This window comes from Diadema setosum, chromosome 22, assembly GCF_964275005.1.
Source record: "Diadema setosum chromosome 22, eeDiaSeto1, whole genome shotgun sequence".
NCBI classification, from domain to species: Eukaryota; Metazoa; Echinodermata; class Echinoidea; order Diadematoida; family Diadematidae; genus Diadema; species Diadema setosum.
Genome location: NC_092706.1, coordinates 5,458,197 through 5,485,817, shown reverse-complemented (window position 1 = coordinate 5,485,817; position 27,621 = coordinate 5,458,197). Strand labels below are relative to the sequence as shown.

Here is a 27,621-nt window from a genome sequence, read left to right as displayed (position 1 = left end):
CAATAAAATCGTGGCCTGTCGCATTTTATTAGGATCGCTCTTATTCGAAAGCTCAAACATTTCACGACCAATTTTCATCAAATAAAAATGTGAATTCCTCTATATCTCACAAACACACACATACACACACACTACGAATTCTTGTCACTCAAAAAAAAAAAATCACCTATTTTCCGTACACGTACCCAATGAAATATGGTCCCTTCAAATTCCATGAGAAAAACTTTCCTCTTTAAACCAAAATGCAGTTTGAAGAGGAATTCACACTCAATATTTGCAGCTATTCAGTTTTATACCAAACTGCATTAGTGATTTTTGATTAATTTTTTTCTTCATTTATTTTGGTATCTTTGGTACAAATTTGAGAAGGGGTCTGGGACAATCCATTTTATTTATGGGTGTGAGCCGTATATAGTTCACTCCAATTTCAAAGATAACAGTATGTATTTTTGCGAGAGAATAGCGAAATACACCTACAATTAGGCCTGACCCCATCTTAATCATTAGATTGTAAAGGAAACAACTTCATAGTCTCTTTTGGAAAACACATATAAGGAGCGATTGTTATCTTATGATATATACCTTTATTTAGGGAGTTACAATAATTTAGGGCAATTCAAATAAATATATGCCTATTCTTTAAGATGATATTGATCCCCTTTCGAACTTTTGTGCTTTCTAGGAAATTTTGAGGCATCCGTGCCGCAAGGATACGTAGACGTGGATTTGGGATGCGGAAACTCAGTCACCATATCGTTCGATCTCGGCGACATCGTTGATAATTCTCTCGATGTCCCAAGCCTTGTGAACGCTGCCAACAACAGGTAAACTAGAGAGAGAGAGAGAGAGAGAGAGAGAGAGAGAGAGGCCCGGGGGGGGGGGGGGGGAGGGAGACAGAACAGTTAAATTAAAGACCCACCAATTAGTAGTAGGTTCATCTCCTTTGAATAGCCCTCTTGAAAAAGAGCAAGGAGATTGACAAATTTGCCGATTCTGATACTAAACTGACCGATTTTAATCGTTCGCTTTCCCCCACTCATACACGCATATTAATATCATACACAAAGTGTGACCGCCGTACTCCACACTGACAACGCGCAAACCGCTGATCGCGTGTGTGTATGTGTGTGGAGTGGGTGGATGATGGGTGAGTGAAGGGAAATGTGTGTCACACAAATCCGGAGAGTTGGAGTCTGTGTGTGTGTGTGTGTGTGTGTGTGTGTGTGTGTGCTTGGGTGGATGAGCTCGCGCGCATGTGTTTGCGTGATGGATGTCTGTATGTGTATGTGTGTGAGTCTGTGTGTGCATGGTGTTATTGGTCGTTATAGAAACGCGCCATAAAAAAAAACAAAAAAAAAAAATCATTGACCCATGTCTGAGACCTTTGACCTTGAGGTGATCTCCATGTTTGGTAAAATGTGAAACTGTGTATTCCAAGGTTGATTGAAATTAAAGCCCTGGATACAGAGTTATTCAAGTTTTTGTAGCGTTACGGACAGACGCCTGACGGACGTCGCAGGTGATCCCTCACTCTCCCCTCCCTGGGCTCGAAAAAAAAAAAACACAAACAAAAAGACGCACACACATGCACACATACATACATACATACATCCCTGCTGGAAAGTACACAGTGTCTGACAGTGCATTCATAGTGTCTCACAGTGTGTTCACAATGTGGTCACATACATGATATAATTGACTATGTAAAAACGCTCGAATTTAAGTGTGAAGATGACTTCACACTGTGGTGTGGTTTTCACAGAGAGTCCACGTACTGATGTCCTGTTTCACATTGTGAATTGATGATTCATATTGCGTTCGAACTGTTAAATTCAAATCTAAGTTTAAATTTAAATTCAACAATGTAAAGAGATTTCATAATGTGTTTCACATTGCGTTTCACATTGTAGAATGCACACATGCACACATACATGCATGTACACATTCACACATACATCCACACATACATCCATGATAGCAGAGACACGTCAGAATGACGTCAATTTCACGTCAGCGCTGTAGTCAGGAAGACATGGTAAACTGTCGGCAAAAATACGCAATTTTGCTAAAATGGAAGACGTCATATTTAGACGTCAGAAAGGCGTCGTAATATATCGTCCTTAAACGACGTAAATACACAAAGATAAAGGACGTCATTTAAATGTCTTAGACTGACGTCAAAATATCGTATCTTTGCTCAAACGTAAGACGTCAAAACACGTCATATTTGTGACGTCTGTCTGACGTCTAGGTGGTCTTACAGAGACGCCTTATAGACATAAACATGTCGTTTTCACGTCAATTTATAACCTTTTCTGTATTGGTACAGAGAAAAGGCGTCTTAACGACGCCACTTTGACAAAAATAAACAAAGGAAAAAGACGTCAGTTTTGACGTCGTTTTAAACCGAGAAACATTCACTACTATGTTAATTACAAGATCTAACAAAGGTGTGGGCATCTTCAGGTACAATCCTACGACTCGAACCGTCTACTCCTAAGGTCCTAAATTCTATTCCTGTGCTTATGCCTACCACCTATTCCTAGTTACTGGACTGTTGTATCACTCTTCTGTCTCTATATAAAAGGGCAAAATGTCGTAATGCTTCATGACATGGTTACTAAACTAGACCACAATTTTGTGAGAAGCCCAATTAAATATGAAAATATGTGTTCATAACACAAGGTTGAATTAGTTCGAATAAGATAAGACTAAAGTGTACAATTTCTGACACAGTATAAATACTGTAATTACTAATGTTTTTTCCTTATTTTCACTAGTTTTTGCATATTGAATTCAATCTCATAAATATTCATGATCAATACAGCAACGAATCGTATGACGTCGTTATGACGTCGTTACGACCAGTCACAAGCATTAACTCTAGTAAAAATCATGTCATAACAATATAATTATGAAATAATTCTAACAACTGTAACATATTCAATTTTAACTTTTTAATGTCTTTATTATGTCTTTTTTCTATTTCCAGTATGTTCCAAATCACTTAGATTAGTGCATCTTGGCATTTTCTTCTGCAGCTTGAAGACAACGATCGACGACAATTTGTGCAGCTACTTTTCATTTTACCTGTACGCATTGTCGCCATTGGGGTAAAAATTGAGAACTGCACAAGCAGCACAATTTGTCGCCTTGCAGAGGCGTCAATTTGTGCCGTCACTCCCTGCACAAATTGTCGCCCTGTGCAGGGGCGACAATTTGTGCAGCAAAAAACGTCCGTGGTAGGCACACTGCTGTTAATACGTTCCAAGAAGTGGGTGGACCACTACACGAGCGACAGGAAAAAAAAAAAGAGATGCTGATGTTTATTCCTCACACAATGACATTTTCATTCTCCTGATTGAAAAGAAAAAGAAAAAGTGCAATTGGTATTGTTAAGAGATCATAGCAGGCAAAATTCTTCTACGCCAGTTAGGTTCCAGTTACAAAGTTAAATGTGTTAGTATGTGTGGTCCTTACTATAATTGAGAGTTAAAGCGGAAATTATGCAATACATTCAATTCAGTTTTTTAAGCATTATTTTGCTCTATACATTCAAGAGATCAACAGTAATGTTCTTGGGGTAATTCATCTTCTTTTTTTTTTTTACTCAGAAAAATAGATCCTTCGCATGCCTTAGTTCGTGAGGCAATGTCGGATTCTCGGAATTCCCTTTGTCTGGTGGTGACGTCACTCAACAATAAAACGGAAGTGGATGTGAAAACCATAAACAAAGTAGAGGTTGACGGCGACGCCGGCGTTGGTGTGGGTGGAGCAAAGATGGTAAGTAAGAAAACGATGTATGTAGATACAAGGCTGACGGAAAAATGGGGGTGAGGGTCCCCACTTTTTTCCACAATACATTGGAATACAAAGGGTGTAACCACTTTTGACCCCTCCACTTTTTGTGTGTGTGTGTGTGTGTGTGTGTGTGTGTGTGTGTGTGTGTAAAGGAAGTGGCACCTGAAGATTGGAAGTTGAGGGTCCTATGTCGTAATCGATAAGCTTTGCTGTTAAGTTGGACCCTCCATTTCCATCCTTATCTTATTTGTACTATGCATATATCATTGCATGTATATATTCAAAAAGTACAATTAGCCGTATATTTTCATTTTTTTACTCATTATCTCATTATTTTTTTTTCAATTTTTGTTTTTGCAATAATACATGTATTACAAAATATGTTCTGCTCGCCATTGTAAAATTTGGGTCCTCCGTGATAAGAGTAGATTGTATAGGCCTATTGCATGGATTATGGTAGAACAGTTTTCTTGTGTTAATTTGTCTATCTATTTATTTATTTATTTACATTTTCCTAATACTATGCTTTGAAAAGTTGAATGTGTCGTAATTTAACCATTTTACTGCCATGGGATGATGATGTACTTCGTTTCTTTCTGGGTGAAACAGTAAACAATGTAATGTGTGTCTGTGTGTGTCCGTGTGTCTGTGTGTGGGTTTCATCACTTGAACTTTTTTTCATTGTTCACACACACACACACACACACATTTTTCTTTTATGATATTCTTTATTTTATCGAATTTCATTCGATATCAGGCCCATGTTCACAATGAAATAGATATGAACAAAAAAAAAAGAGCAGCTGTATTTTTCTCTCGTGTGCTGCTAAATCATATCTTTTTAAAAACATTTATGCAGTACAATATGTTTTGTGGGGATTTTTTTTTCAAATTATACCGTTTATTTAAAAACATGGCATAAAATTCTGCATGAACTTCAGGAGAAAAGTTACTTGATCAACTTAATCTAGCCAATCCATATCTGCTTCATTACACAAACACTTGTGTTTTTGAGGCATGCTTTTTTTCACATACCTTTTTTTTTCTTGTTAGCAAAGCATACCTTTATACAAAATATAGATAAAATGCTGCGTAAGTCTTAGAAAAAAGGCTATCTTGATCAACTTGATCAAATTAATCAACATCTCCTTCATTATATACACATGCACATACACACACACACACACACACACACAATGCACATACACAAAGTTCTCCAACTGGATAGCATATCAAAATGCTTCAAGATCACGTGGTCGCGGGTCACGTGGTTGTACATACGATCCTGACAGTTACTTAACTCATTGTATCGTATATCAGGTTGACGTTTGTGGGCAAGTGTTGTCAGAAGGCACACGATGTCTGCAAATTCCCGCCAATACCGCCATGGCATTCCGTATGCACGATTTACTCATCAGGGCTGACCAAACCATGCAGTTTCTTCTACTTCCGGGCAGTGAGGGCGGTTTCGAGAAAATGAAACTTACTGGAGGTCATGATATAAAGAGTAAGTGAACTTTTCCCTGCTATATGCCCGCTTATATAATACATACCAACGTACCTCTTCCATATCCATTGTCGGAAATGAAATAGGATGAAATGAACTGAAATATCTTTCTCCTGATTATTAGACGCTGAGGGGGAAATAGCCGAATTGATATGAAGGTATTTTTCTAAGCCTGTCTGTTGACTCAGAGGTGTATAGTGAGACAGCTTTTCGGTCTATCAGATTCACCCTCTCCATACACCCAATCTGGAATCTAGTTCGTAATATATGTATAGGTTATCTTCATTATAAATCAAGAACCAAATTTCTCGGCTACCACGGTCGTGAATAGTTGAACGAAATTGTTTTTTATGTCTAAAGGGGAAGTCTGCACCTGTCAAAAATTAGTCTAAAAAGAAAGAAAAAAATCATGAAGGAAATGTTACCTCTTTCTTTTTAGACAACAATATTGCATGGTCGGGAATTTTACTTTTAAGATATGCCCCTTCCTCTATCATGATTATGCCCGGTTTTATTTAATTTCTTCAAAAAGATTTTGTTTTCAAAGTATAGTATTCCTGATGACATTTTACATTTCAAAGAAGACAGTGTAAATGTCGCTGTAGTGGCAGCAGAGACAATTTGTTATGATATCACACATTGTATACGATCTCTATTTGGAGAGATGCAAAATCTAATAGTGTATATTCATTTGTCTCCAAGTGAGGCATTTCAAGATTAAGAGAATACATCTCAACACCAAGAAAATAATCTATTTCTTGTTATATGGCGAGTGCGGTGGCATTGAAAAAAAAAACTAAAGTTACTTTCAAAAATGAAAACAGCGTTTATCTATCTTTTGAATTCTAACATACGATATTAATATAATAGCTACTCACATACACACATACATAGGCCTACATACGCACATGACATATCATACATGATGTTACATGACAGCTGTGTAACGTTTTTGTTGCTGTTGTTGTTGTTGTTGTTGTTGTTGTTTTGTCTGATAGCACGTTCGGTCCACTATACAATCTTTACATCTGAAATTTTGGTTGCCCGTAAAGCATCGGTGACACCTGAGCCGACTCAGCTGCTAAGGAACATTCTGTTCTCCTTCCCCGAATGGGCGAAAATTCGGGAGGGATTCTAGAACATTCGTGGAGGGATTCGGCTCGTTTTGAAATGTTCAGAGCCAGCCGGTCATCATTCGGCTCTATTCGGCTGTAATCGGGGCATTCGGGCCACTGCTCGATTCTGGCCACTATTCGGGTTAGCATTCGCCTTTATTCGGGATGCCTAAAATTGATTCAGGTCAATTCTTGGCGATTCTGCTCTGATTCGGGACCTATTCGGAGCTTATTCTTCTCTGATTCGGGGAGCTCACCGAATCAGAGACAGAATAGGTTCCAATTCAGGCCATATTCGGGAAGAATCGGTCCAGATATACTCGAGAGAATTCAGTTCTGGTATAACCCTGGCTAAAGCCTCGGTTACCCTGGCTTTAAAGGATGAATTTGGTGACCCGACATGCTGTTAACCTCTCGCTCTAACTTCGGTGAACATTGTACACGGGTTCTCGTGTATCGAAGTCAAAATCACAACCAATTTCTAATAGTGCTTTGAAAATTGGTACCGAAAATTTGAATTGCAATGATAAGGTTAGCACTAACAAAGTACAGGAACGACCACATTAACTTATCAAATGAAATTAATAATTTGATAACTGGTTCCAGTGGCGTATCTAGGGAAAACGGCGCCCGGGGCAAGCACGAAAATTGCGCCCCTAATTTCTGAAAAAGTGTTCAACCCCAACCCCAACCCCATCCCGGTAGGAACTTTAAACAAAGTCCACATGATGCTTTTTCAAGCACTTAAAAGGGACCTTTTGAGGGTGACTTAAATGTAATAAATTTTGATAGATTTTGGCGAGCGAGCGCAGCGAGCGAGCCGAAAATTTTTGTATTTCAGCTTACAAAACATGGAATTCTTGTCATTTTTTGCTTACCAAATCTTACAATTCTAATCAAGATATTGTGACGGCCTTATAGATAACGATTTATACCAAAAAACTGAGGACTTTAAAAAATACTCTAAATTAGTGCGCGCGAGTGAGCTGAAATTTGTAAATGTCCTCGTCATCATCACGTATTGTTCTTATCTTTTTTTTAATATAAATTTTGGCGAGCGAGCGCAGCGAGCGAGCCGAAAATTTCTGTATTTCAGCTTACAAAACATGGAATTCTTGTCATTTTTTTGCTCATTGAATCTCATAATTATAGTGACGACCTTACAGATAACGATTTATACCAACAAACTGAGGACTTGAAAAAATACTCTAAATTAGTACGAGCGAGTGAGCCGAAATTTGTATATTTCCGCGTCATCATTATACGTTTTGTTCTTATCTTGTTTGATTTGTTGTTGTTCTTTTTGCGCCCCCCCCCCGTATGTTCGAAACCGTTGACGCCGTCTTTTGATCCAATTGGCGATCGCTTCAGAACGAATGAAATTGCAGCCGCTGCTCCGTGAAACATTTTGCCTGCTAAATATAAAATGACATGTGTGAACACAATAGACACTGTCATTTTGTCACCATCACGTTTTGTTCTTACCTTCTTTTTTATATAAATTTTGGCGAGCGAGCGCAGCGAGCGAGCCGAAAATTTTTGTATTTCAGCTCACAGAACATGGAATTTTTGTGTGAACACAATAAACATTGTCATTTTGTCCGCGTCATCATCATGTTTTGTTTTTATCTTGTTTGATTTGGTTTTCTGCCCCCCCCCCCCTCACCATTCTCCCTCCCCCTTCCGGGCGAGTTTTTTTTTTCCTTCTTCTTCTTCTTTTTCTTCTTCTTTTCTTTTTTTCTTCTTCTTCTTCGTTTTTTTCCTTTTTTTTCCTTCTTCTTCTTCGTTTTTTTGCGCCCCCAAGGAGTGGCGCCCGGGGCACGTGCCCCCCTTGCCCCCCCCCCCCTAGATACGCCACTGACTGGTTCAGTTCCCCCGCTCAGAAAGAGGGGTTTAAAACTTACCCACTTAAATATTCGTAGCTTAATTTCTAAAATTTATGAACTAAGATTACTTCTGAGACATACATCAATTATATTAACTTATTGATGTTATTGGTTTGAATGAGACTTTTTGTGACTCCGTGATTGATGATTCTGAATTACATATCGATGATTATGTTCTATTACGTAAAGACCGTACAAGACATGGTGGTGGTGTGGCTGTATATATTTCCAAAAGATTCAACTATAAAATAACAGACGATTTGAATTCATCTTACTTTAGAATGCCTTTGGTTTGAATTGCATATCCAAATAAGCCTTCCATCCTTGTTAGGGAATTTTACACACCTCCGAATTCTCACGTTGATTTCTTTGACGAATTAGACAAGAATTTGGACTCTGCTCTCTCGGAACATATGAGTTGTATTATATTAGGTGATTTCAATTGTAATTATATGCCACACCAACATGATGTGAATGCCGAAAACGTTATGTTTTATACAAATATGTACGGACTAAGTCAGTTAATTGATACTGCCACAAGAGTTACAAATACTGCTTCTACTTTAATTGACTTGATATTTTTATCAGACATTGTCAGACAAAGAACTTTACAGTGAACGGGGAATATATGAGACTAACATTAGTGATCATTATTTGGTGTATGCTATTCGAGACTTTGTTGCAAAGATCCATCAAAAATCCGAATATGCAGAATTTCGCTCATTCAAAAATCTTAATGAGGAGGGATTTTATATTGATTTGAGAAGTGCTCCGTGGCAGGTCATAAAAGATATAGACGACGTTGATAATGCGTGGGATATGTGGTTGACTCTTTTCAATAATGTTATCAACAAGCACGTATACCTTTGCGCAAAAAGCGGATAAGAAAACATGCATGTCCATAGATGGATATCTGATGAGGTTGTTAAAGGGATGGCTAGTAACTGTGATGACCAGTGGGAATCAGTTGGAATGCCGGGGGATAATTGTTCCAATTTTTGTGTTATTCATTTAAGAGTATATTATATATCTATTGTTGTGTGAAAATTATTTGCTTCAGAATGGTCTCATATTCAAGTAATGTGCAGTTTAATGCCCCGTCACTGTACAGGCATGCTAACCTGGAAACATTAAACTGCACATTACTTGAATATGAGACCATTCTGAAGCAAATAATTTTCACACAACAATAGATATATAATTACTCTTAAATGAATCCCACAAGGATTGGAACAATCATCCCCCAGCATTTCCACTGATTCCCACTGATCAGTTACTAGCCATCCCCTTTAAGCTCATGACGGAACGTGATTAAGTTCTCAAAGCTGCTAAAGCTAACAATAGTGATGATCTTTGGAATACCTATAGATATCTAAAGAATAAAGTTACTTATCTCCTGAGAATAAGAAACAACAGTAAGAAAATTTGGAAGAGCTTGAAAGAACTTACGCCTAAATCTTCACCCATTTCTCCCAATACCATGAAGGTTAATGGTGCAGAAGTATCGGACAACGCAAATATTGCTGAAGCATTCAACAATTTTTTCATATCTTATGCTACTAAAATTACAAAAGATCTGCAGAGGAATACTTCTCAAATGATATTAGATGAGGACAAAGGTTTTGTTCAATCTCATTCTCAATTTAATTTAAGTATGATAACGACAGATTTTGTATTGAGACAGATCGAAATTCTTGACATAGATAGAGCAACCGAAGAAGATCGCATCAGCTGCAAACTTTTAAAGATGACAAAGAATGTTATTGCAGAATCTCTTTGCGATATTAATAGCAAATCCCTGTCTACGGGAGTTGTTCCACGTGAATGAAAAAAAAAAAGGCTCATCCCAGGTAGTACAAATATTTAAAACCAGGAGATATTTCTTCGTTAAATAACTTCCGCCCCATCTCAATGTTACCAACCGTGAGTAAAATTATCGAAAGGGCCATACAATCATCAACAACTGAGCAAAATCATGAATGCGAATGATTTACTACACCCTAATCGATGTGGTTTTAGACCATTTCATTCCAAATCAACTGCCATTGCAAAAGTTGTAAATCAATGGTCATTGAATATAGATAATAATCAAATTTCTGGAGTTGCCTTCATAGATCTTCGGAAGGCATTTGATACTTCAGATCATGACCTACTTTTACATAAATTAAAGTGTATAGGACGTAACAAGACGACTGTAGATTGGTTCGAATCCTATTAAAGTGACAGAAAGCAAGTGACGCAATTCAAAGGGGCCAAGTCCCACCCTTCACCTTTCAAATTAGGTGTACCTCAAGGTCAATTCTTGGTCCCCTTTTATTTTCAATTTATGTCAACGGTCTATCCGAGTGTACTTCAGAAGGTGTTATAGATATATACGCTGGCGATACGACCCTCACTGTCAGTGCTAATGACGCAGCAGTTTTAGAAGAAAAGATAACTGTTGCACTAAACAAAGTAATGGGGTGGATTAAGGAAAATCGTCTCGTCCTTAACACTAACAAAACTTCTGTCATGATTATCGGTTCCCGTGCTAATTGAAAATTTCACTATTTCATTAAATGGTAGTCTGATTAAAAGAGTTCAGTTCACCAAATTTTTAGGTGTTTTAATAGATGAAGAACTGAAATGGTCTAAACTAATAGAAAATGTATGTAAACGTACCCAGAAAAGTGTCTGCATGATAAAGAGAGCGAAGGATTTTTTTGCCCCAACAATCCTTAAAATTACTCTAGTGTTACCATAATTTGATTACTGTTCTGTTGATTGGTCAAACAGATTTCAATCCCATACAACTACAAGCTTTAAAAAACATTCAAAAGAGGGCAGCACGAATAGTATTGGACAAAACATATGACACACCGTTGGCTGATTTATTCAAAAATCTTAAATGGATGACACTAGACAAACGTTTCGAGATCAGTACTGTCGCGTTAAGATGATATATAAATGCGTCCATAACTTATCACCTTCATACCTTCAGGTACACTTAGTTAACCCTAGTGATGTACATGAACATCACACAAGGCTAATAGACAGTGGAAGTCTACGTTTGCCAAGATATCGCTCTGATTGTCACAAGTGCAGCCCAGTCATATAATGATAATGATAGTAATAATAATGATAATAATAATAATAACAATAATAATAATAATAATAATAATAATGAAAATATAATAATAATAGTGATAATGATAATGATAATAATAATAATAGTAATAATACTACGACTACTACTACTACTACTACTACTACTACTAATAACAATAAGGCCTTATTTACCCAGGGTAGCCTCTTCAGTGTTACCACTACTCTACCAGAGGGCCCTGCCATTATCATTACCCTAGCGTTGCCAGGTACCTATTTATACACCTGGGTCGGGAGGGACATGGTGGGTAAAAGCATCTTGTCCAAGGACGTAAGCACTGGGCGGGATGCGAACTCGGGTCCTCCGATCGGGAGTCGGGAGTCTTATCCACTATGCCACAGCCACTTGAATGGAACAGGCTGGATTATTCAATTAGATCAGATTCTTCCATATATTCATTTAAGAGATTGTTTAAGACAAGTTGGTATTTGTAAGTAACACACGAAATCTATTCTGGGCTAGCTAATCATTCCTGCATAATAGCGTTTTAATTGTTATGTCGGCATTCTGGTGAACTCTTGTTGTGGCATAATCAACATACACTTTATTTTTTTGTGTTACTTTGCAATGTACAGTATGTATCTATATGTTATCTTCTGTATATACGTTTTGCTATTTAATGTACATATATATTATGTTCATCAATATTATTCAGGGCTCCATGGAAGACCATTATTCATTGGTGAATGGGCTACCCTGACAAAAGATTAGAAATACAAATAAATAAATAAATGAATAAATTAAAATACATATATATATATATAAATAAATGAATGAATGAATAAATAAATAAATATATTTCTAGAGGCCCAGGGCCACTAGGCTACCAGACTACCGATATTGCCTAGCCCGCCGTGTATTATATGTATATATATATATATATATATATATATATATATATATATTATGGACCGTGACGCGAGAAAAGGGCCCTTAGCGCCGCTGCGCGCAAACGCCAGAAAACGAAGTTTGACAAAGCAAACCCATCTGCATATTTTGATAGATAAATTAACCACATACACACTCATTTAAGATTTTCATTCATACCATACATGCATCTAATCTATTGTTTTTTTAACTGTTGGTTCTGAATAATGTAAATAGTTTATCAACCGCATTTCGTTCAAGATTTTCGCCAGTTTTATCAGATGTATACTACCTATTGTGCTTTACTGGTGATTTGTAAATAATGTAAATAGTAGTAGCAAATTATATTTTTCTTCGTTTTCGTGTTATTACACTGTACCATTTGATTTTCGCTAATACTCTATATTTGGATGACATGGGAAAATAAGAATAAAAAACATTGTCATTGTCAAAACATTGTCATTGTCAATGCGCAAAAAAAAAGATCAACTAGCTAAATGCGCGCACATGCATAGATGCATCAAAAAGCAACAGGATTTGGACAAAACATGCTTTTTTGAATGTCGTAATGGGGTCATTTGGGAGTGGAATTTCAGAAAAATGTTTGCATATCTAAACAAGTCAGCTTTCCTTCTACAATGTGGAGGTGAAAACTCATTTTCGGTATTTAATGCCCTAAGGGCCCTTTTCTCGCGTCACGGCCCAATATATATATGTATATATTATTATCATTATTATTATCATTATTATTATTATTATTGTTATTATTATTATTATTATTATTATTATCATTATTATCATTATTATTACATGTAACGTGATGCAATGTCGGTAATGAGCTTCTGGAGTTACACTGTAACATATTATGTTGGATGAGCAAATTTTAGCCGATAACAAATGGGAGATGCCACATGCCACTTTTCCAGTAAGCACCCGCTTCTGTTCACATTATTTATTATGATATGTAAATCTTTTAGAGATTCCAGGACATTGTGAGTTGGTTCAAAAAGCTTCTTTTCTGCCTGGGCATGTTGAATAAAATCTCAATTCCAAATATCTCGTCAACAGAAAAGAAAAGCAAGTCGGCTGCGCAGAGCTTTTCTGACTGTTGTCCACACGACATGTTTTTTGGAGTGGGGATGGGAGCGGCAGAACCACTTTCCCTGCTTACTGAAATGGAAGACCCAGATCTGATCCCGATTGCCCCATCAGGTATTGTTATTCCATTGTTATATGGGTTGTACGTGAGGGCAATTGTTGTTCCAATGTTTCTGTGTCTTGTATTAGGAGTTCAAATCCACCGACTTGGATTGAAGAAAATATTCTAATAAATCATATAATATTAATATGAGTTTATCATGCTCTGCCTACTGATAAATGATATATATACATAATTATGAATAAATATATTAGGCTTGCAACTAGCTCAATCTGTTTGTGTTGTAAACGTGATGCTTTCTTTTTAGCATGTGAAATAAAATGAATTCGAATTCGAAATTTGATAAACAAAATGTAGTAGATGAAATATTGAAAAAAAAAGGTGCTCAGTCCCACTCACGAGATTTAAGTCAGACGGCGTTAATCGAGCGCTGAAATTCGATCAAAAAGCGAACCAAACCATACAAAGACGTACCATACCATGTCAGATTATCAGCGTTCGAGCGCTCTGTGAAGAAAACGTGCCTCATTAAAGCTATTTGGACACGAGTCAGAGGGAGTTTGTTGAACCCACAATGTAGAAACGCCCACAAATGTAGAAACGCCCACTAATGTAAAGTACATCAATCACATGTAGAAAACTCCTACGTAATGTAGAAATTGGACAGCGCTCATGGATGTAGAAACGCCACATGCACTGATGTTAAAATAATTCGCAAACGTCACCTACTAATCGGAGATCGGAAAGAATTTCAAAGTAAATTGCTTAGGGTGGTTAATAAGGAGCAGTTGTTAAAGTTTTGTTTTGCCATTGTTAGGATTCGTGTTAAGCACGCGATCCCCAAAATTAATTAGGAAGGCCTATAATAGCAAAAACCAGCCAATGAAAAAACAAACAAACAAACAAAACTCTTCAGAAAATTTTAAGGAAAAAAATTAACCGTATACAGGTAGTACAGCCGAAATAAACCGGAGTTAGGTGTACGTTTTTATTTTGTGGTTGATATATGCAAATTTCTTACCATGTACATAGTGGGCGTTTCTCCATTAGTGGGCGTTTCTCCATTAGTGGGCGCTGTTCGTTTCTACATTATGTTTGTGGTTGGAATTTTCTACGGTTATGGGAGATTTGTACATTGTGGTTGATGTATTTCTACACCAATGGGCGTTTCTACATTATTTGTGGACGTTTCTATATCTGTGGATCCAAAAGAGTCTCACACGTTTTGCAGCCAGAGCCGTACAATATCTTATTAGAGATAGTTCGGCCAACCATGAAGATACTGTAGCAGGCATCATGTTGTGGACCAAGGGTGTGTATGCGTCAGGCGCATGTAGCCATCAAATAACATTTTCTCAAGGCCCTCTCGCTTTATGGTGAAGAGAGCCAAGGCGAGCGCTGGACTCGCTTCGCTCGCCGGTTCACACGGAGAGGGCCTTGACAAAAGGTTAATCATGTTAATAGCCACCGTGCGTTTGCCAGCGCCTCGGAATGGTAGGGTGGGTGTCGGGGTGATGAGAGTTCTGTATTACGGTATCAATGATCCATCGACCGGATTTGTGTGGGCAGTGAATGCTACTGAAAGAGAAATGGATATATTGTTTAACGTTCAATGGAAATGATTAAGAATTGTTGTCTGATTTTTTTTTCTTTTAATTTGAATGCGCAATAATGCATCAGTGTATTGGATTTCTTTCAAAATTGAGACCCGCTCTGGCAAATCCCGGAACTTCTCGGCAAATGTGATTTCGCGCTACAGCCCGAAAAAGGTCAAAAAATGTCCTCAGGAACCAATTATTGGTTTCAATAATTATAATTCCCAAATTCATTGTTACAATACTTGATTTATACTCTTTCATAAAATACCAGTGATGGATCCAGGTGGAGTGCACTGGGCGCGTGCCCCTTTATTTTTTGTTTGAACATTATCTTATGCGATAGAAAAAGAGAAGTGGGGGGGGGGGAGGGGTGCGCCGCCTGTAATTTTGTAAAGGCGCCCTCCCCTCTCCTGAATCCCTAGATACATAACTGATTATCATTTTGTGGTCCGTTATTTCGTATAAAGAACCCTATCAATTACCCACACAGGACAATGAACTTTGAATTTACATACGTAGTACTAAATACCGGAGCCCGACCCTTTTAAATCACCTTAAATCAACTGTTTTTTTTTTGTTTTTTTTTGTGTGTGTGTGTTGTTGTCTTTGTTGTGTATTCATTGATGAACTTTTCGGTTATATTGTTAGCTGGAATGCTTTTGGCAATCAATCTACGGGCTCCCCGGCTCAAAGATGTTTACGGAAAGTCACATGATTACATTATTTTATTCGCATTTTACTGCATATATATATATATATATATATAGTATGGATTTCCTGTGAAATGAATCAATTGCTTCCTTTTCAGTTCCCTTTGTAAAGGTTTTTCCGCTGACAAGACTGATACGGGTGCAGAAGAAAAATGAAGAATATTGCAATTTAGGGGTGGATTGTAAATTTCATAGAGGAATGACACTGAATGATGTGGATGAGATAAAAAGGAGAAAGGTGTCATAGACTAGCTGAGACTAACTTACGCGTACATTCGAGACTAACCCCCACCCCCCGGTTGTCTCGAATGGGTGCGTTCTTCGAACATACTCCGCCCAACGCACCCTTTCGAGACAAGGGTGGGGGGGGGGGGGCTTGTCTCAAACTGGTGCGTTAAGCGCTCCGCTCCAACCCTTTCGAGATAAGCCGTTTGGTACGGTACACTTTAACCCATTGAGGACGGGTCGATATTGCTCCAACATGCATTTCCCATAGACACCTGCCGGAGTATTATTGATAAAGAACTCGTATTCACTGGGTTAAGGAGCGTTCGAGCTGTCCTCAGACTCGGGTATATGGTACGGTCAAAGAGATGGCACGGTCCAATCTAGGAGAGCGCTCGAACGCATCAAAAACATGATGCAGCTTTTTCTCCTGTACGTTTCCCTATTTAGAAGCAGAAGGGAAAGAAGTTCCAGGAAGAGAATTTTCGAATGAAATCACAGAAGGAATGGAGGCCATCTTTGATTTACCAGACGACGGACTGAGTGTCATAAGAAAGTCTCTTATTGAGCTAATGACGACGCCACTTGATAAGCTAAATGAACTGGTAAGATATGCTGTGCGTGTAAAATCCATTCGTTTTCAAAAGAATATTCTACTGTAATAAAACCGAGTGAAAATATTGCAAAAGTGCAATTCTTAGGTCCAAAATAGTGTTTGATAATTCTCGATTTGTCAGTGTTTATAGTGTATAGCACAGATAACCAAAGAGGCAACTTACTCCAATTTGTAACTGATATTAGTTCATGTTTGAGTTTTTCTAGTTTTTGTCATCATTCATCTCATTTAAAATGTATTCTTGTAGAAGCTTTGGGTCTTGAAGTTATATCATATAATTTTATATACACCTGCATGGTGAAGCATATCTATTGACAGCCAATGGTATTTCAACAGTTTCTAAAATAGGCCAAATGCAAATTTCGGGCGCGGGAAGATTTTTGTGTTCGTCTTCGGAAAAAAAAAAATACATCCGGAGAAAACTTGATTTTGAAATCTAACAGGGACTGTACTTTTATGCCAGCTGCAACAGAGGCATAACTATCGATCGTTGTTTTCTTCAACCTTGCTTGATCGATCATATCAGACAAACCGATTTGTGCATGAAATTATGAACAGAAATCGGCTGATGAGAAACTCAAATACATGTAGTCACAATGAGGTCTTAGGACTTTCCTTGACCCATTTGGTGCCATTGACTTCGAACAGAATGTACAAAAATTTTTGGTTTTCTCTACTAATGGCACTCGGAGCACAGGATGGGGAAATTCCATTGCGTCACAGTTTACTAAAGCTTTGGTTCCTTCAAAATTAGACACTTCAAAGACCCAGTTCATTTACAGGATAATCTAGAGGGGATACCTTTGTTAACGGTATTCTTACGAGTCACCGTTTGAAGTCTTCTATTCTTCGTCAAGCGAAGAGTATATTCAAAGCATCGATGTAATATGACAGCAAAACTTTGCTTTTCATCAATACAAATGAATCTGTTTTGTTTAATCACACTTTCTCAGCTTCAGTCGGCTGTTAACCATCTCATCGTTGGCGATGAAAGTTCGAAGGTGTCATTGTGCTGCTCTGGATGAGATGCTCGGAGGAGTCAGTGTCAATGCCCACAAGGATCTTCTGAGAGTGGCGGGATTTGTATTTGGGGTGAGAATCTATCCTCAGTACAGTACCCCCTCCCCTCCGTTACCTAGATATCCAATCAATGTATAGTGTTCCGCATTATTTCAGACCTTTTTATATACAAAACTCCGAGGCAACAGAAAGGCATGAGCACAATATCATGTCTTCTGAGCTTTGAATTGAGCAGTTTGGGTGCCATGAGGGCCGTTGGAAGAATATTGATGCATTATTCACAAGGGTTATCCAGCGGAAGAAATGGAAGAACAGTGTCATAATGTTTTGCCCATGGCAGGAGCGACGTGCAATAACAGTTATCACGGTGCCCCAGTTTCCAATTTCCGAGACACTCCTAACGTATCATAATAATGACAGGGCATGGTTTTTTTTTAAAATCTGAGTAACGACATAGGGTCGTGTATGTCAATTATTGATTAATGCGAATCATAAAGACACATGCGAAATATCTGAATAAGTATTTTTTTTCATGTGAAATATAGACATGATGATTAATGTATACGATTACGGTGGCCGCTTTGAATTGAACTGAATTGAAAAAAACATATGCCAATTAGAAAAAAGCGAGTACGGCAACAGCCTTCCCCTTAGATAAATTCTCATGTTCATAGACTCATAAAAAAGCGTGATCGGCTGAAACTACGAGCTTGTAAAGAGAAGGATGATATATTGATGAGCCAGTATAGGCAATTACGAAACAAACTAACAGAAGAAATTAGAATAGCAAAGAGAAGTTATTATGTTAAGAAGTTAACGAGTGATCAAATTGATAATTTGCTCAAGCTTGGAAAACAATGAAAACTTTGTTTCCAGGTAAAAATCTTCAAATGTAATAGTTCATTAAGAAAATGAGAAAGCTGACGCATTTAATTCATTCTTTGCTAAAGTAGGGCAGACGCTGTCTGAATCAATTCCATGTAAAAAGCAAGGTAGATTATTTGTAAATAAAGAAAAATTATTTGAAAATGAGTTTGAATTGAAATGTGTGTCTCACAATGAAGTGTTGTTAGAACTGAGGAAACTCAAAGATAAAAGTTCAACGGGTATTGATGGAATATCTTCTAGTATACTTAAATTGGCAGCAGAAGAGATTGCACCAACTCTTACTTATTCAATTAACAGGTCTATTATTGAGAAAGTAGTTCCCGCCCGATGGAAAGTGGCTAGAATAATTCTATTGTTTAAAAAGGGTGATAGGAGGCACCCAGATAATTATCGACCTATTTCTTTGCTACCAGTAGTCTCAAAATTATTCGAACGAGTTATTCATAAGCAGCTGTCTGATTATTCAAAACGTAGAGCTTTAATAGCAATAGAACAGTCTGGTTTTAGAAGACTACATTCAACGTTAACCGCCCTCATTAAGGTCACGGATGATTGGCTTGACAAGCTTGATGCATTGCATAAACATTGTTATATTGGTGCAGTTTTCGTCGATCTACGAAAAGCCTTCGATACGGTGGCGCACGACATATTATTAGATAAATTGGTACATTTATAGGTGTTAGTAATACAAGCATTCAGTGGTTTAGAGAATATTTAAGTGATCGGCGAACAACACATTATCAAATGAACAGTGTATTTCTTACGGGGTCCCTCAGGGATCGATATTGGAGCCACTGTTGTTTGTCATTTATATAAATGACATGGCAAATAAAGTTGATGCATGTAATAATCACCTGTATGCCGACGATACAGTATTGTATTTTGCTGACACAAATCCTCAAAAAGTTGAAATGATGTTGCAAAAAGACCTGAATAATATTTTTGATTGGATGTGTGCAAACAGACTCAGTTTAAATTGAGACAAAACAGTTTGTATGCTAATTGGTAATAGAAAATTGTTGAATAAGCATAATGAGTATAAATTCCAAAAGCCGTGAACAGGTTAAGTGTGTCAAGTATTTGGATATTACAGTTGATGAAGAGTTAAATTGGAACTTACAAGTTGATTTTGTCTGTAGGAGAGTGAGTAAAATGATAAGCTTTATGGGAAAACTTAGTCATATTATTGATGAACGAAGTTTTAAGATGTTATATAAGTCTTTCATATTGCCCCAGTTATAGATTATGCTGATATTGTATGGGACTCTGGCAAAAAGAAACAAATGGACATGATTCAAAAACTTCAGCATAGAGCAAGGAGAATCATCTTAAAAAATGACCCATTTTCTCATACTTCTAATTTTAGGTTGCATGACATTCTTCAGTGGGATTCCCTTGTCTCGACAAGAAGACAGCATCTTCTTCTACTAGTTTATAAATCATTGAATGGATTGGCACCGCCTTACTTAAGTGAACTTTTTTTTTTCAAGTTAAAGAGAACATATATTCCTTGCGATCTGATTATAACATAAAGATTCCAACACCAAGGACCAATTATTGTAAACGAATGATTTCCCATAGACGGAGTTTTCATTTTAATGTAATTCCTTTTAATGTAAAAAAGGCAACAACTTTTAACATATTCCAAAAATCATATTAAAGAGCACATTCATTCGTCAATGGGTCTTACTGGCTAATCGATTTGACTCGTGTTTTATATTTATTAGATGATATACACAGAGTATAAAAGGTAACAGAGTATAAAGTACACAGAGTATAAAAGGTAACAGATTATAGACAGGTATAATGCTATATGCAGGGCTTGAGCTTAATTAAAGTTAACTATGCTGGGGTTTTTTATGTTGGGGATGGGGGGGGGGACTTTTTTATTTGTTCGTGTGTAATCGTGTAATTAGTAGTTTTATGCAGTAAATGATTTGTAAATGTAACTGGACCCTCCTGAAAAACAGTAAGCCATGTTGGCAATATTTACTGAGTGAGGCTTATCCAGCCGATCTAAACATTTTATTATGTTTTATACTTGTATATGCTTGATTAATTGTGACTGAAATAAATAAATAAAAAACAAACAACAATTGAATCGAACTGAATTAAACTGAATTGCATTGAATTGAATTGAGTCGAATTGTATTTAAACCAGAAAAAAAAAAGTTAACTCACAAAACCAAGGATTTCTTATTTTTCGAATTCACAGGAAGTGGAAGTGATGTATCCTGGTTCGGACAAGGATGGTGTGCTCAACTGTTTAGCTGACCTGCTGGATGTCATGGCAGGTGAGATTGATACAGCTCGAAGTTCTTTTCATCAAATATCAGATATATTTTTCCATCTGACAACAAATGATATTCCGTATCGGTATATGATACGATACAATGATTATCTACATGATACATTGCCATAGAACACAGTAATTTCTAGTTATCGCCAGAGGTAACGATTGGTTTAAAGTGCTGTTTATTATCAATTATTGATACTTCAAAAGAAGTACTGAAATACCTTGGAAGATGAAAAGCTGGTAATGAGTGCTTTCTGGTATCTTTCCGGTGTTGCTTAAATAAATAATTTTGGCGTTGAATATCAAAATTATTGATATATGTATGTATATATATATATATATATATATATATATATATGTATATATTATATAGTGCATGAGGCTGAATGCACTATAACAATATAAGCACCGACAAATTCTGAATTTGCCCCGAAGGCCAGTTATATTCAATGAGGCCGCAGGCCGAATTGAATATAATTGCCTGAGGAGGTGCTTGGTACTTGTTATAGTGCAATAAGATGTCATGCACTATGTGTTATATAAAATAGCATACATACCCAGGCAAGATAAATTGAAAAAATAAGAAAGCCTAGATCTCGATCATTTCTAGAGTCTACACGTGTCTAGACAAGCAATAATACCAGTTTCTTTGAACCTGTGTAGACAAAATCAATTCAACTATAGAGTCTAGGGTCTACGTGGTTATATCTAACGTTTTCTAGGCCCTACGATAGGTTAGGTCTAGGGGCCCTGGCCTAAACGTTATACTAGATCTACGTCACTTATGACGAGCGACAGAGCTCCCCTCCACAATGTCTACCATGGATCTAACAGTAACACGTTAGGCGCCCTACTTACTGCACTGTGGATCCAGGACCAGGACTAGATGATGTTTTGTAGGATTAGGGATCTACTGGATTTAAGCACAAGGCTCGTGCCAGGCATCATTGAAGTCACCATTGCTGCACATGTGGATTCCGAGAGTGTGTAGTAAATGTCGTATCGTAAAAGTTCATTTAGCGTAGCGTGATCAAAGAGCGCTTAGCGTATAATAGCGTACACATACTGCCCATTTCCACGGCGCACTTAAGCGTAGAATGTACGGAGAAAGCGGCACAAATCTTGGGTTGACTTGCTCAATATCCGTCGGATTGATTCCTTTTTCAGAACAGTAGGAGTCCAAAATTTGTAGGGCGTATTTGATGGCATCCTATGTGTCCTTTATTGTCTAAGATACTGTTTATATAGATCAGTCTCTGTAACAGTAGCGAACCTGTTCATTTCAGCTTCTATGTTTAAATCTACCGCTGAAAGTCTAGTCCCACACAGATGAGAATAACGATAATATCGAGCTAAGCATATCTCGGTTGTGGCGCAATCGTGTCGATAAGGTGCGGGATTCAGTACTCATGATTAAAATGAGGGAGTAACCGATATCAAATCGATAGTGCGTTATCGTTGGCAATCGTTATATTTTGCGTGCACTATTATACAAATGATGCACAGGATAGAGTGTGTTAGTGAAGGTGCGGCGCGCTCGAGAGTATTGACAATGATGCGACATGCACGAGGCGCAGCCGAGTGCATGTTTGCAACCGCTGTCAATACTCGAGAGTGCGCCGCACCTTCACTAACGCCACGAAATAATCCTGTGCATCATTTGTTTTATAAAATGGGTCGAAAACTAACAGCATTATTCACGTACCTTTGTGGGTCAATACCAGCCAGCTACATGTAGCACTCGCTCAAAAGTCAAGATGTCCGAAGATGTTCGTCCCAAACATTTACGCACGTCGCACTCGGAAATCCCGCACATAAGTACTGTACGTGCGTATAAGAGTATACGTACGCCACGTGTTATGCACAAGAAAGGCCGCCGGCTGTTGCGGCAGCCCGCGGCCCGAACTAGAAGTTGTTTACAGGAATGACAGCGCGTATAGTAGCGCGTGACGCACTTGTAACAACTGATTGAGTGCGCACTGCTAGTGTAAACATTGTGACGTTATACGTCAGGCCAGGGAGGTGGAAGAGAGACTCTTCTTAGTGCATTTACTAAGAAATTAATGCACGCACACGTGACTCATTTCAGCGCTTCCAATTGGCTACATTCTTGAACCCATTTTATAAAACTTTTTTCATGCACTGCCGGCCTGTATCATAAGTATGTCTGCTATCATATATATATATATATATATATATATATATACATGTATAAATACATAATGTCTATATATATGTATGTGTGTATACATTATATCATAGAGAAGAGAAGTGGTATATACACTTACAAACATTGAAATGATATAGAACATTACAGCGGTAACGATAACGATGATAAAATGATCCCGACTATGATAATTACAGCGATGAAAAAAAGAGAACTACAGAGAAATTGGTACATGCCTTTGTTTCTCTTATAGTATAGATTCGAGAAGTATTCTTTTGGATGGCCTCGTTGAGAGAGAAGTAGGACAGTTGCAGATAGTTTGCTGTTTGACTGATAGAAGAATGTTCTTTTATGCCCTAGAGTTCTAATCAATAAAGTCTCTTCCTATTAACATTATGTAATTTGCTTCATCCTGATACGCACACACAAAAAATTCTGATAGGCATTTACATACAATACCAGTTTCATCCATCTATTTTTTTGTATAGATTATAGAAACCGTTATTTTGTCAAGCAGCGCCTGTTTTGGGGCTTAGATAGACACTAAAGGTGCGATCACACATCGCCGGTTTAGATGGCGGTTCATGGCGGTTCTCAAACCGCCGTGAACCGTGTCCCAATGCATGATGGCGGAAAGCACTTAAACGCGACGTGACTACGTTCTCAACACGTTTTGAACACGGAGCAAACGCGGATTGACGCGGTAGTAACACGGATCTCCCCGGAAGGTGGAGGAGTCCATACCAAGCCCATGTAGTTGGATGCAATCAGAGCCCTTTCACTTGTCCTCAATGGCTTTCAACAAGGAGCGTTTTGCTTTGTTAGTTAAACACAATTTTAAAGAAATTATGTAGCCCCCTGTGTTTTACAGATTAATATAAGTGATGCAACAAGCAATTATCTTGAAGTTTCAACGTGCTTTTTCTCTTGATTTTTTAAATATCTGTGTTAACTGTCATTAAATGACATACGTAATTATCAAAGCAGAATCCAACAAAGTTTCCAAAGATTCCTGTTCATTTGCAGGTTTATTTATTCAGTGATGTACAAGTACTTGCTTGTTTCAACGTCTCTCTTTTTCTTTAAGTTTTCACATTATTATTTGGTATTAAGATCTTGTATTGGATTTAAGATCTTGTTGCTTGTTTATCCATGTTTTCACAAAATTGCTCCTCGTGAAATATGAGCCTATGGGAGTTCCTAAATCGTAAGGGGAATCTGTATGTGATACCCTCGATCCATTACAACAAACTACTATGACAAACAAAGTTTATGCAGCCCCAGAACTGTGGAACAGCACCCCAAGTGATAAAACATGCAAGTTCTCATCAATAAGTCCAAAATGTTTTTAAAAACTTATCTGCTAAAATAGTAACATAGTGATTGTAGATGATGATTAACATGATTAATGCAGCATGTTGCTGTTTCTGAAATTACCTTTTCCTGTTTATCTTTTTGTTACCCCCTCTTAAAGGTACTAGCCCACATTTGCAAACCCACGAAAATCAAAACTGCATAAAACAGGTCCAATATGACTTCAAGTACAAGTTATAACAGTAACATACCTCACCTGTCGCTCTTTGTCTATACCATTCGATAAAAGAGAGAAAATCATCGTTTTAAAATCAATTTTCAAACCGGGTCAACCCGACCCAAAATCGAATTACGAGCGCGGGCTATAGCTACGTACATTGTACATGTAACACGTACGTGGACCGGAGCTAGCGAGCGTTATAGACACGCATGCATACGGATTACGGTGCATTTTCATTTATTTTTATGAAAGTAATGGACTAATTGGAACGAAATTTTGCACAGGTGTTACTGCAATCATACCCAAACTCCATGCTAACTATGAGACCAATTGCTGCAGGTTTACAAATGTGGGCTAATACCTTTAAGCGCATAGAGGCCTTGCCAAAGGTATTATGCGCTTTATAAGAACGGCAACGATGATAATATAATAATAATATCTTTAACAATAGTCAATAAAAAGACATATGTACATTGTACACTATCAAAGAAGCATATACATACAGTATGTGTGCATAGTTTCCTCTTTACTTACAGGTTCACGTAACACAATAATGGTGATTTTTTTTTTCAAGTTTCAACATTGCTTTTCCCTCTACTCTCTTAAGTTTCAACGTATCTGTATCAACATAACATATTTACACAAGTCTTCTGTGTATAACTTATCAGGTTCACGTTGCTGGCCATCTTGAAAGCTGCTAAGTTTTATTTAAAATTATGAACTTACCTTTTAATGTAAATGATGGTTTTAATGTAAATGATGTAATGCAACATACCTAACAACTTTTTGAACATTAAACTTTATTTATTACTGTATTGTATGTGTTAAAGAGGTAAGGAAGCTATAGCATTCAGTATATTTACCCGATCTTGGATTATGGGTTCATCTTTGCTTTTTTTTTTCTCCATTTTTTATTTCTCCGCCACGAAGTGTCGCCGGAGCCATTATTCTCTTTTAAGTTCATTGTTTCTCTTTGCTTGAAAATTATGGCGGTGTTAACACGGTATCATTAAGGATCTTGCAGTGCAAACACGGAGGATGCCGTTCTTTACACGATGAACGGCGATGTGAACACGGTCCATTTCAAACCGCCAAGACCGCCACGAAAAATTAAACTTGTTTAATTTTTCTGGCGGTTCCCCGCGGTTCCCCGCGGTTCCCGGGGTTCATGGCGGATGAGTGACGGATGACCACGGTTTGTGTACGGTGTAAACACGGTCTTTGGCGGAGCACGGCGATTTGCTGAACCGCCATGAACCGCCATCAAAACCGGCGATGTGTGATTGCACCTTAAGCAATGTTTAAAGCTTTGAGGGTAAAAGAAGTCTCATATCTTATAAGACGGGGATAATGACAGTAACAACAATAAGAAGTATAAAAATGATATAATCATGATAGTGATATGCAACCTATGGTTACTTTGCCCCTTCAGTGCTGCATTACTTTCTTCCAAACGCGATTTGGCTGTTGGCCCAGTGCAGGTTTTGAAGTAACTCGATCCGAGTGCCCATGTACTGTGCCAACACTATTATGTCTTGTAAGTCTTCGTCTTTTTTTTTTTTTTTTTATAGATCTCAGTGAAGACCAGCGCGACAAGTTGCTGCAGTGCACGGAGACCGAGAGATCAGCATTAATGGAGATGGTAATGCTTGTACTTCCTTTCCATTTATTATGTGTCTATGTGCTCATGTTTGCTTGTGTGTTTGTGTGTCTGTGTGTTTGTTTGTGTGTTTGCGTGTGTGGGGGGGGGGGAGTGTGCGTGTAGGCGCGATAATTATGTTTGTCCCATGCATATGGTGGCATATTTCCGGAAAGAAAAGGATGTTACAGAGTTTAATTTTTGTATTATAAAATTGGCCTATACCCTATAAGAGCCTGCTTCCTTAAAAAAGATGGAGGGCATAACGAGCAATGTACATCAGATGACTGAAGAACAGAAGAAAGGGATAGAGAAGAATTTTCTTCATTTAGTTTCTTTTCGATAAACTTGGAGAACGTGAGCAACAGATCATAATGTTTACTGTTTAAATGGAAGTGAATCCATTAACATTATAAATTATGCAAATACAAACCATAAATACATTCATGGTGGTCATGGAACAACTGATGTCGACTGCGTGTTGATTCAAACTGTGATTTGAATATTCGTGAATATGTGTGAAAGGTTCAACATCCACTACCTCCAAATAACAATGAGAAGCAACCTATTTTTAAGATAATATAACGTATGGGGCCAACAAATCAACCTCATCTTCAGAGAGACTTACCACTATAGTGGCTTTAAATGTATTTTGCACATGAGCTATGTCGAATTTTAGGTTCGTCATTTAAACTGAAGAACATAATTCCGCTCGTACACACATCTCGTACCGCCTTTCTAAAAAAGTAAAAAAATGAAAAATATAAAATAACCAAGAAATGCAGCTTACTATACTTTGCATGTAATTAAGCATGTATCTTTGATTTCATTTTTCTTTGTCTTCAGCTTGCGAAGTCTATGTCGGTAGACCGTCTCCCCCTGGATCAAACCCGGGTTACCGGTCTCACCGAGGAGTTCCCGCACGTGGAATCGCTGCTGGTTAGCGTCGGCTTCAATCGTGAGAGAATGGATGAGAAGTGGTATCTCTGCCAAGGCAGCCAGCAGACTGGGGGCGAATCTGTTACTCCCGGTGAAATGCTGGCAGTGATTTATGCTCTGTGGGGCCAGTAATCTAACCTATAGTAAAGACCGGTGGCAAGCTTAAGCAATAGCATTATCATATAATAGCAAAAAATGTTGTATGCATTAATTAGTTCACCGCCTGTGACACTCATCCATAATCGCATTCCATATTAGATTAGTATTATAATATATATATATATATATATATATATATATATATATGTTAAAGATGCCTCTTGTTTCTAGCAAAAGTTTATTTTTCTCTATCTCTCACTTATGTTCTCTGTACCGAAAAGATTAAGGAATATTATAGGAAGTAATCTTAGGTGTACATATGAGTCCATAATTCTTTGCCTTCTGGATACATTCTTTGAAGTAGATTGAAAAGCAGGTTTGTGATGTAATGTAGTTGTGAAACACCTTAG

The 27,621-nt window shown here is 37.6% G+C and overlaps 1 protein-coding gene across 1 annotated transcript in view; it reads left to right on the top strand.

Annotated features, from left to right (window-relative positions):
- LOC140245482 (gasdermin-E-like) overlaps positions 1-27,244 on the top strand; it is a 31,446-nt gene extending 4,202 nt beyond the window's left edge. The window contains 9 exon segments of the mRNA XM_072325052.1: positions 683-824; positions 3,615-3,787; positions 5,141-5,308; positions 16,455-16,618; positions 17,583-17,636; positions 17,638-17,721; positions 20,753-20,831; positions 26,106-26,176; positions 27,020-27,244. Of these exon segments, the coding sequence (XP_072181153.1) occupies positions 683-824; positions 3,615-3,787; positions 5,141-5,308; positions 16,455-16,618; positions 17,583-17,636; positions 17,638-17,721; positions 20,753-20,831; positions 26,106-26,176; positions 27,020-27,244 (1,160 nt within the window).
- The last annotated feature ends 377 nt before the right edge of the window (positions 27,245-27,621 follow it).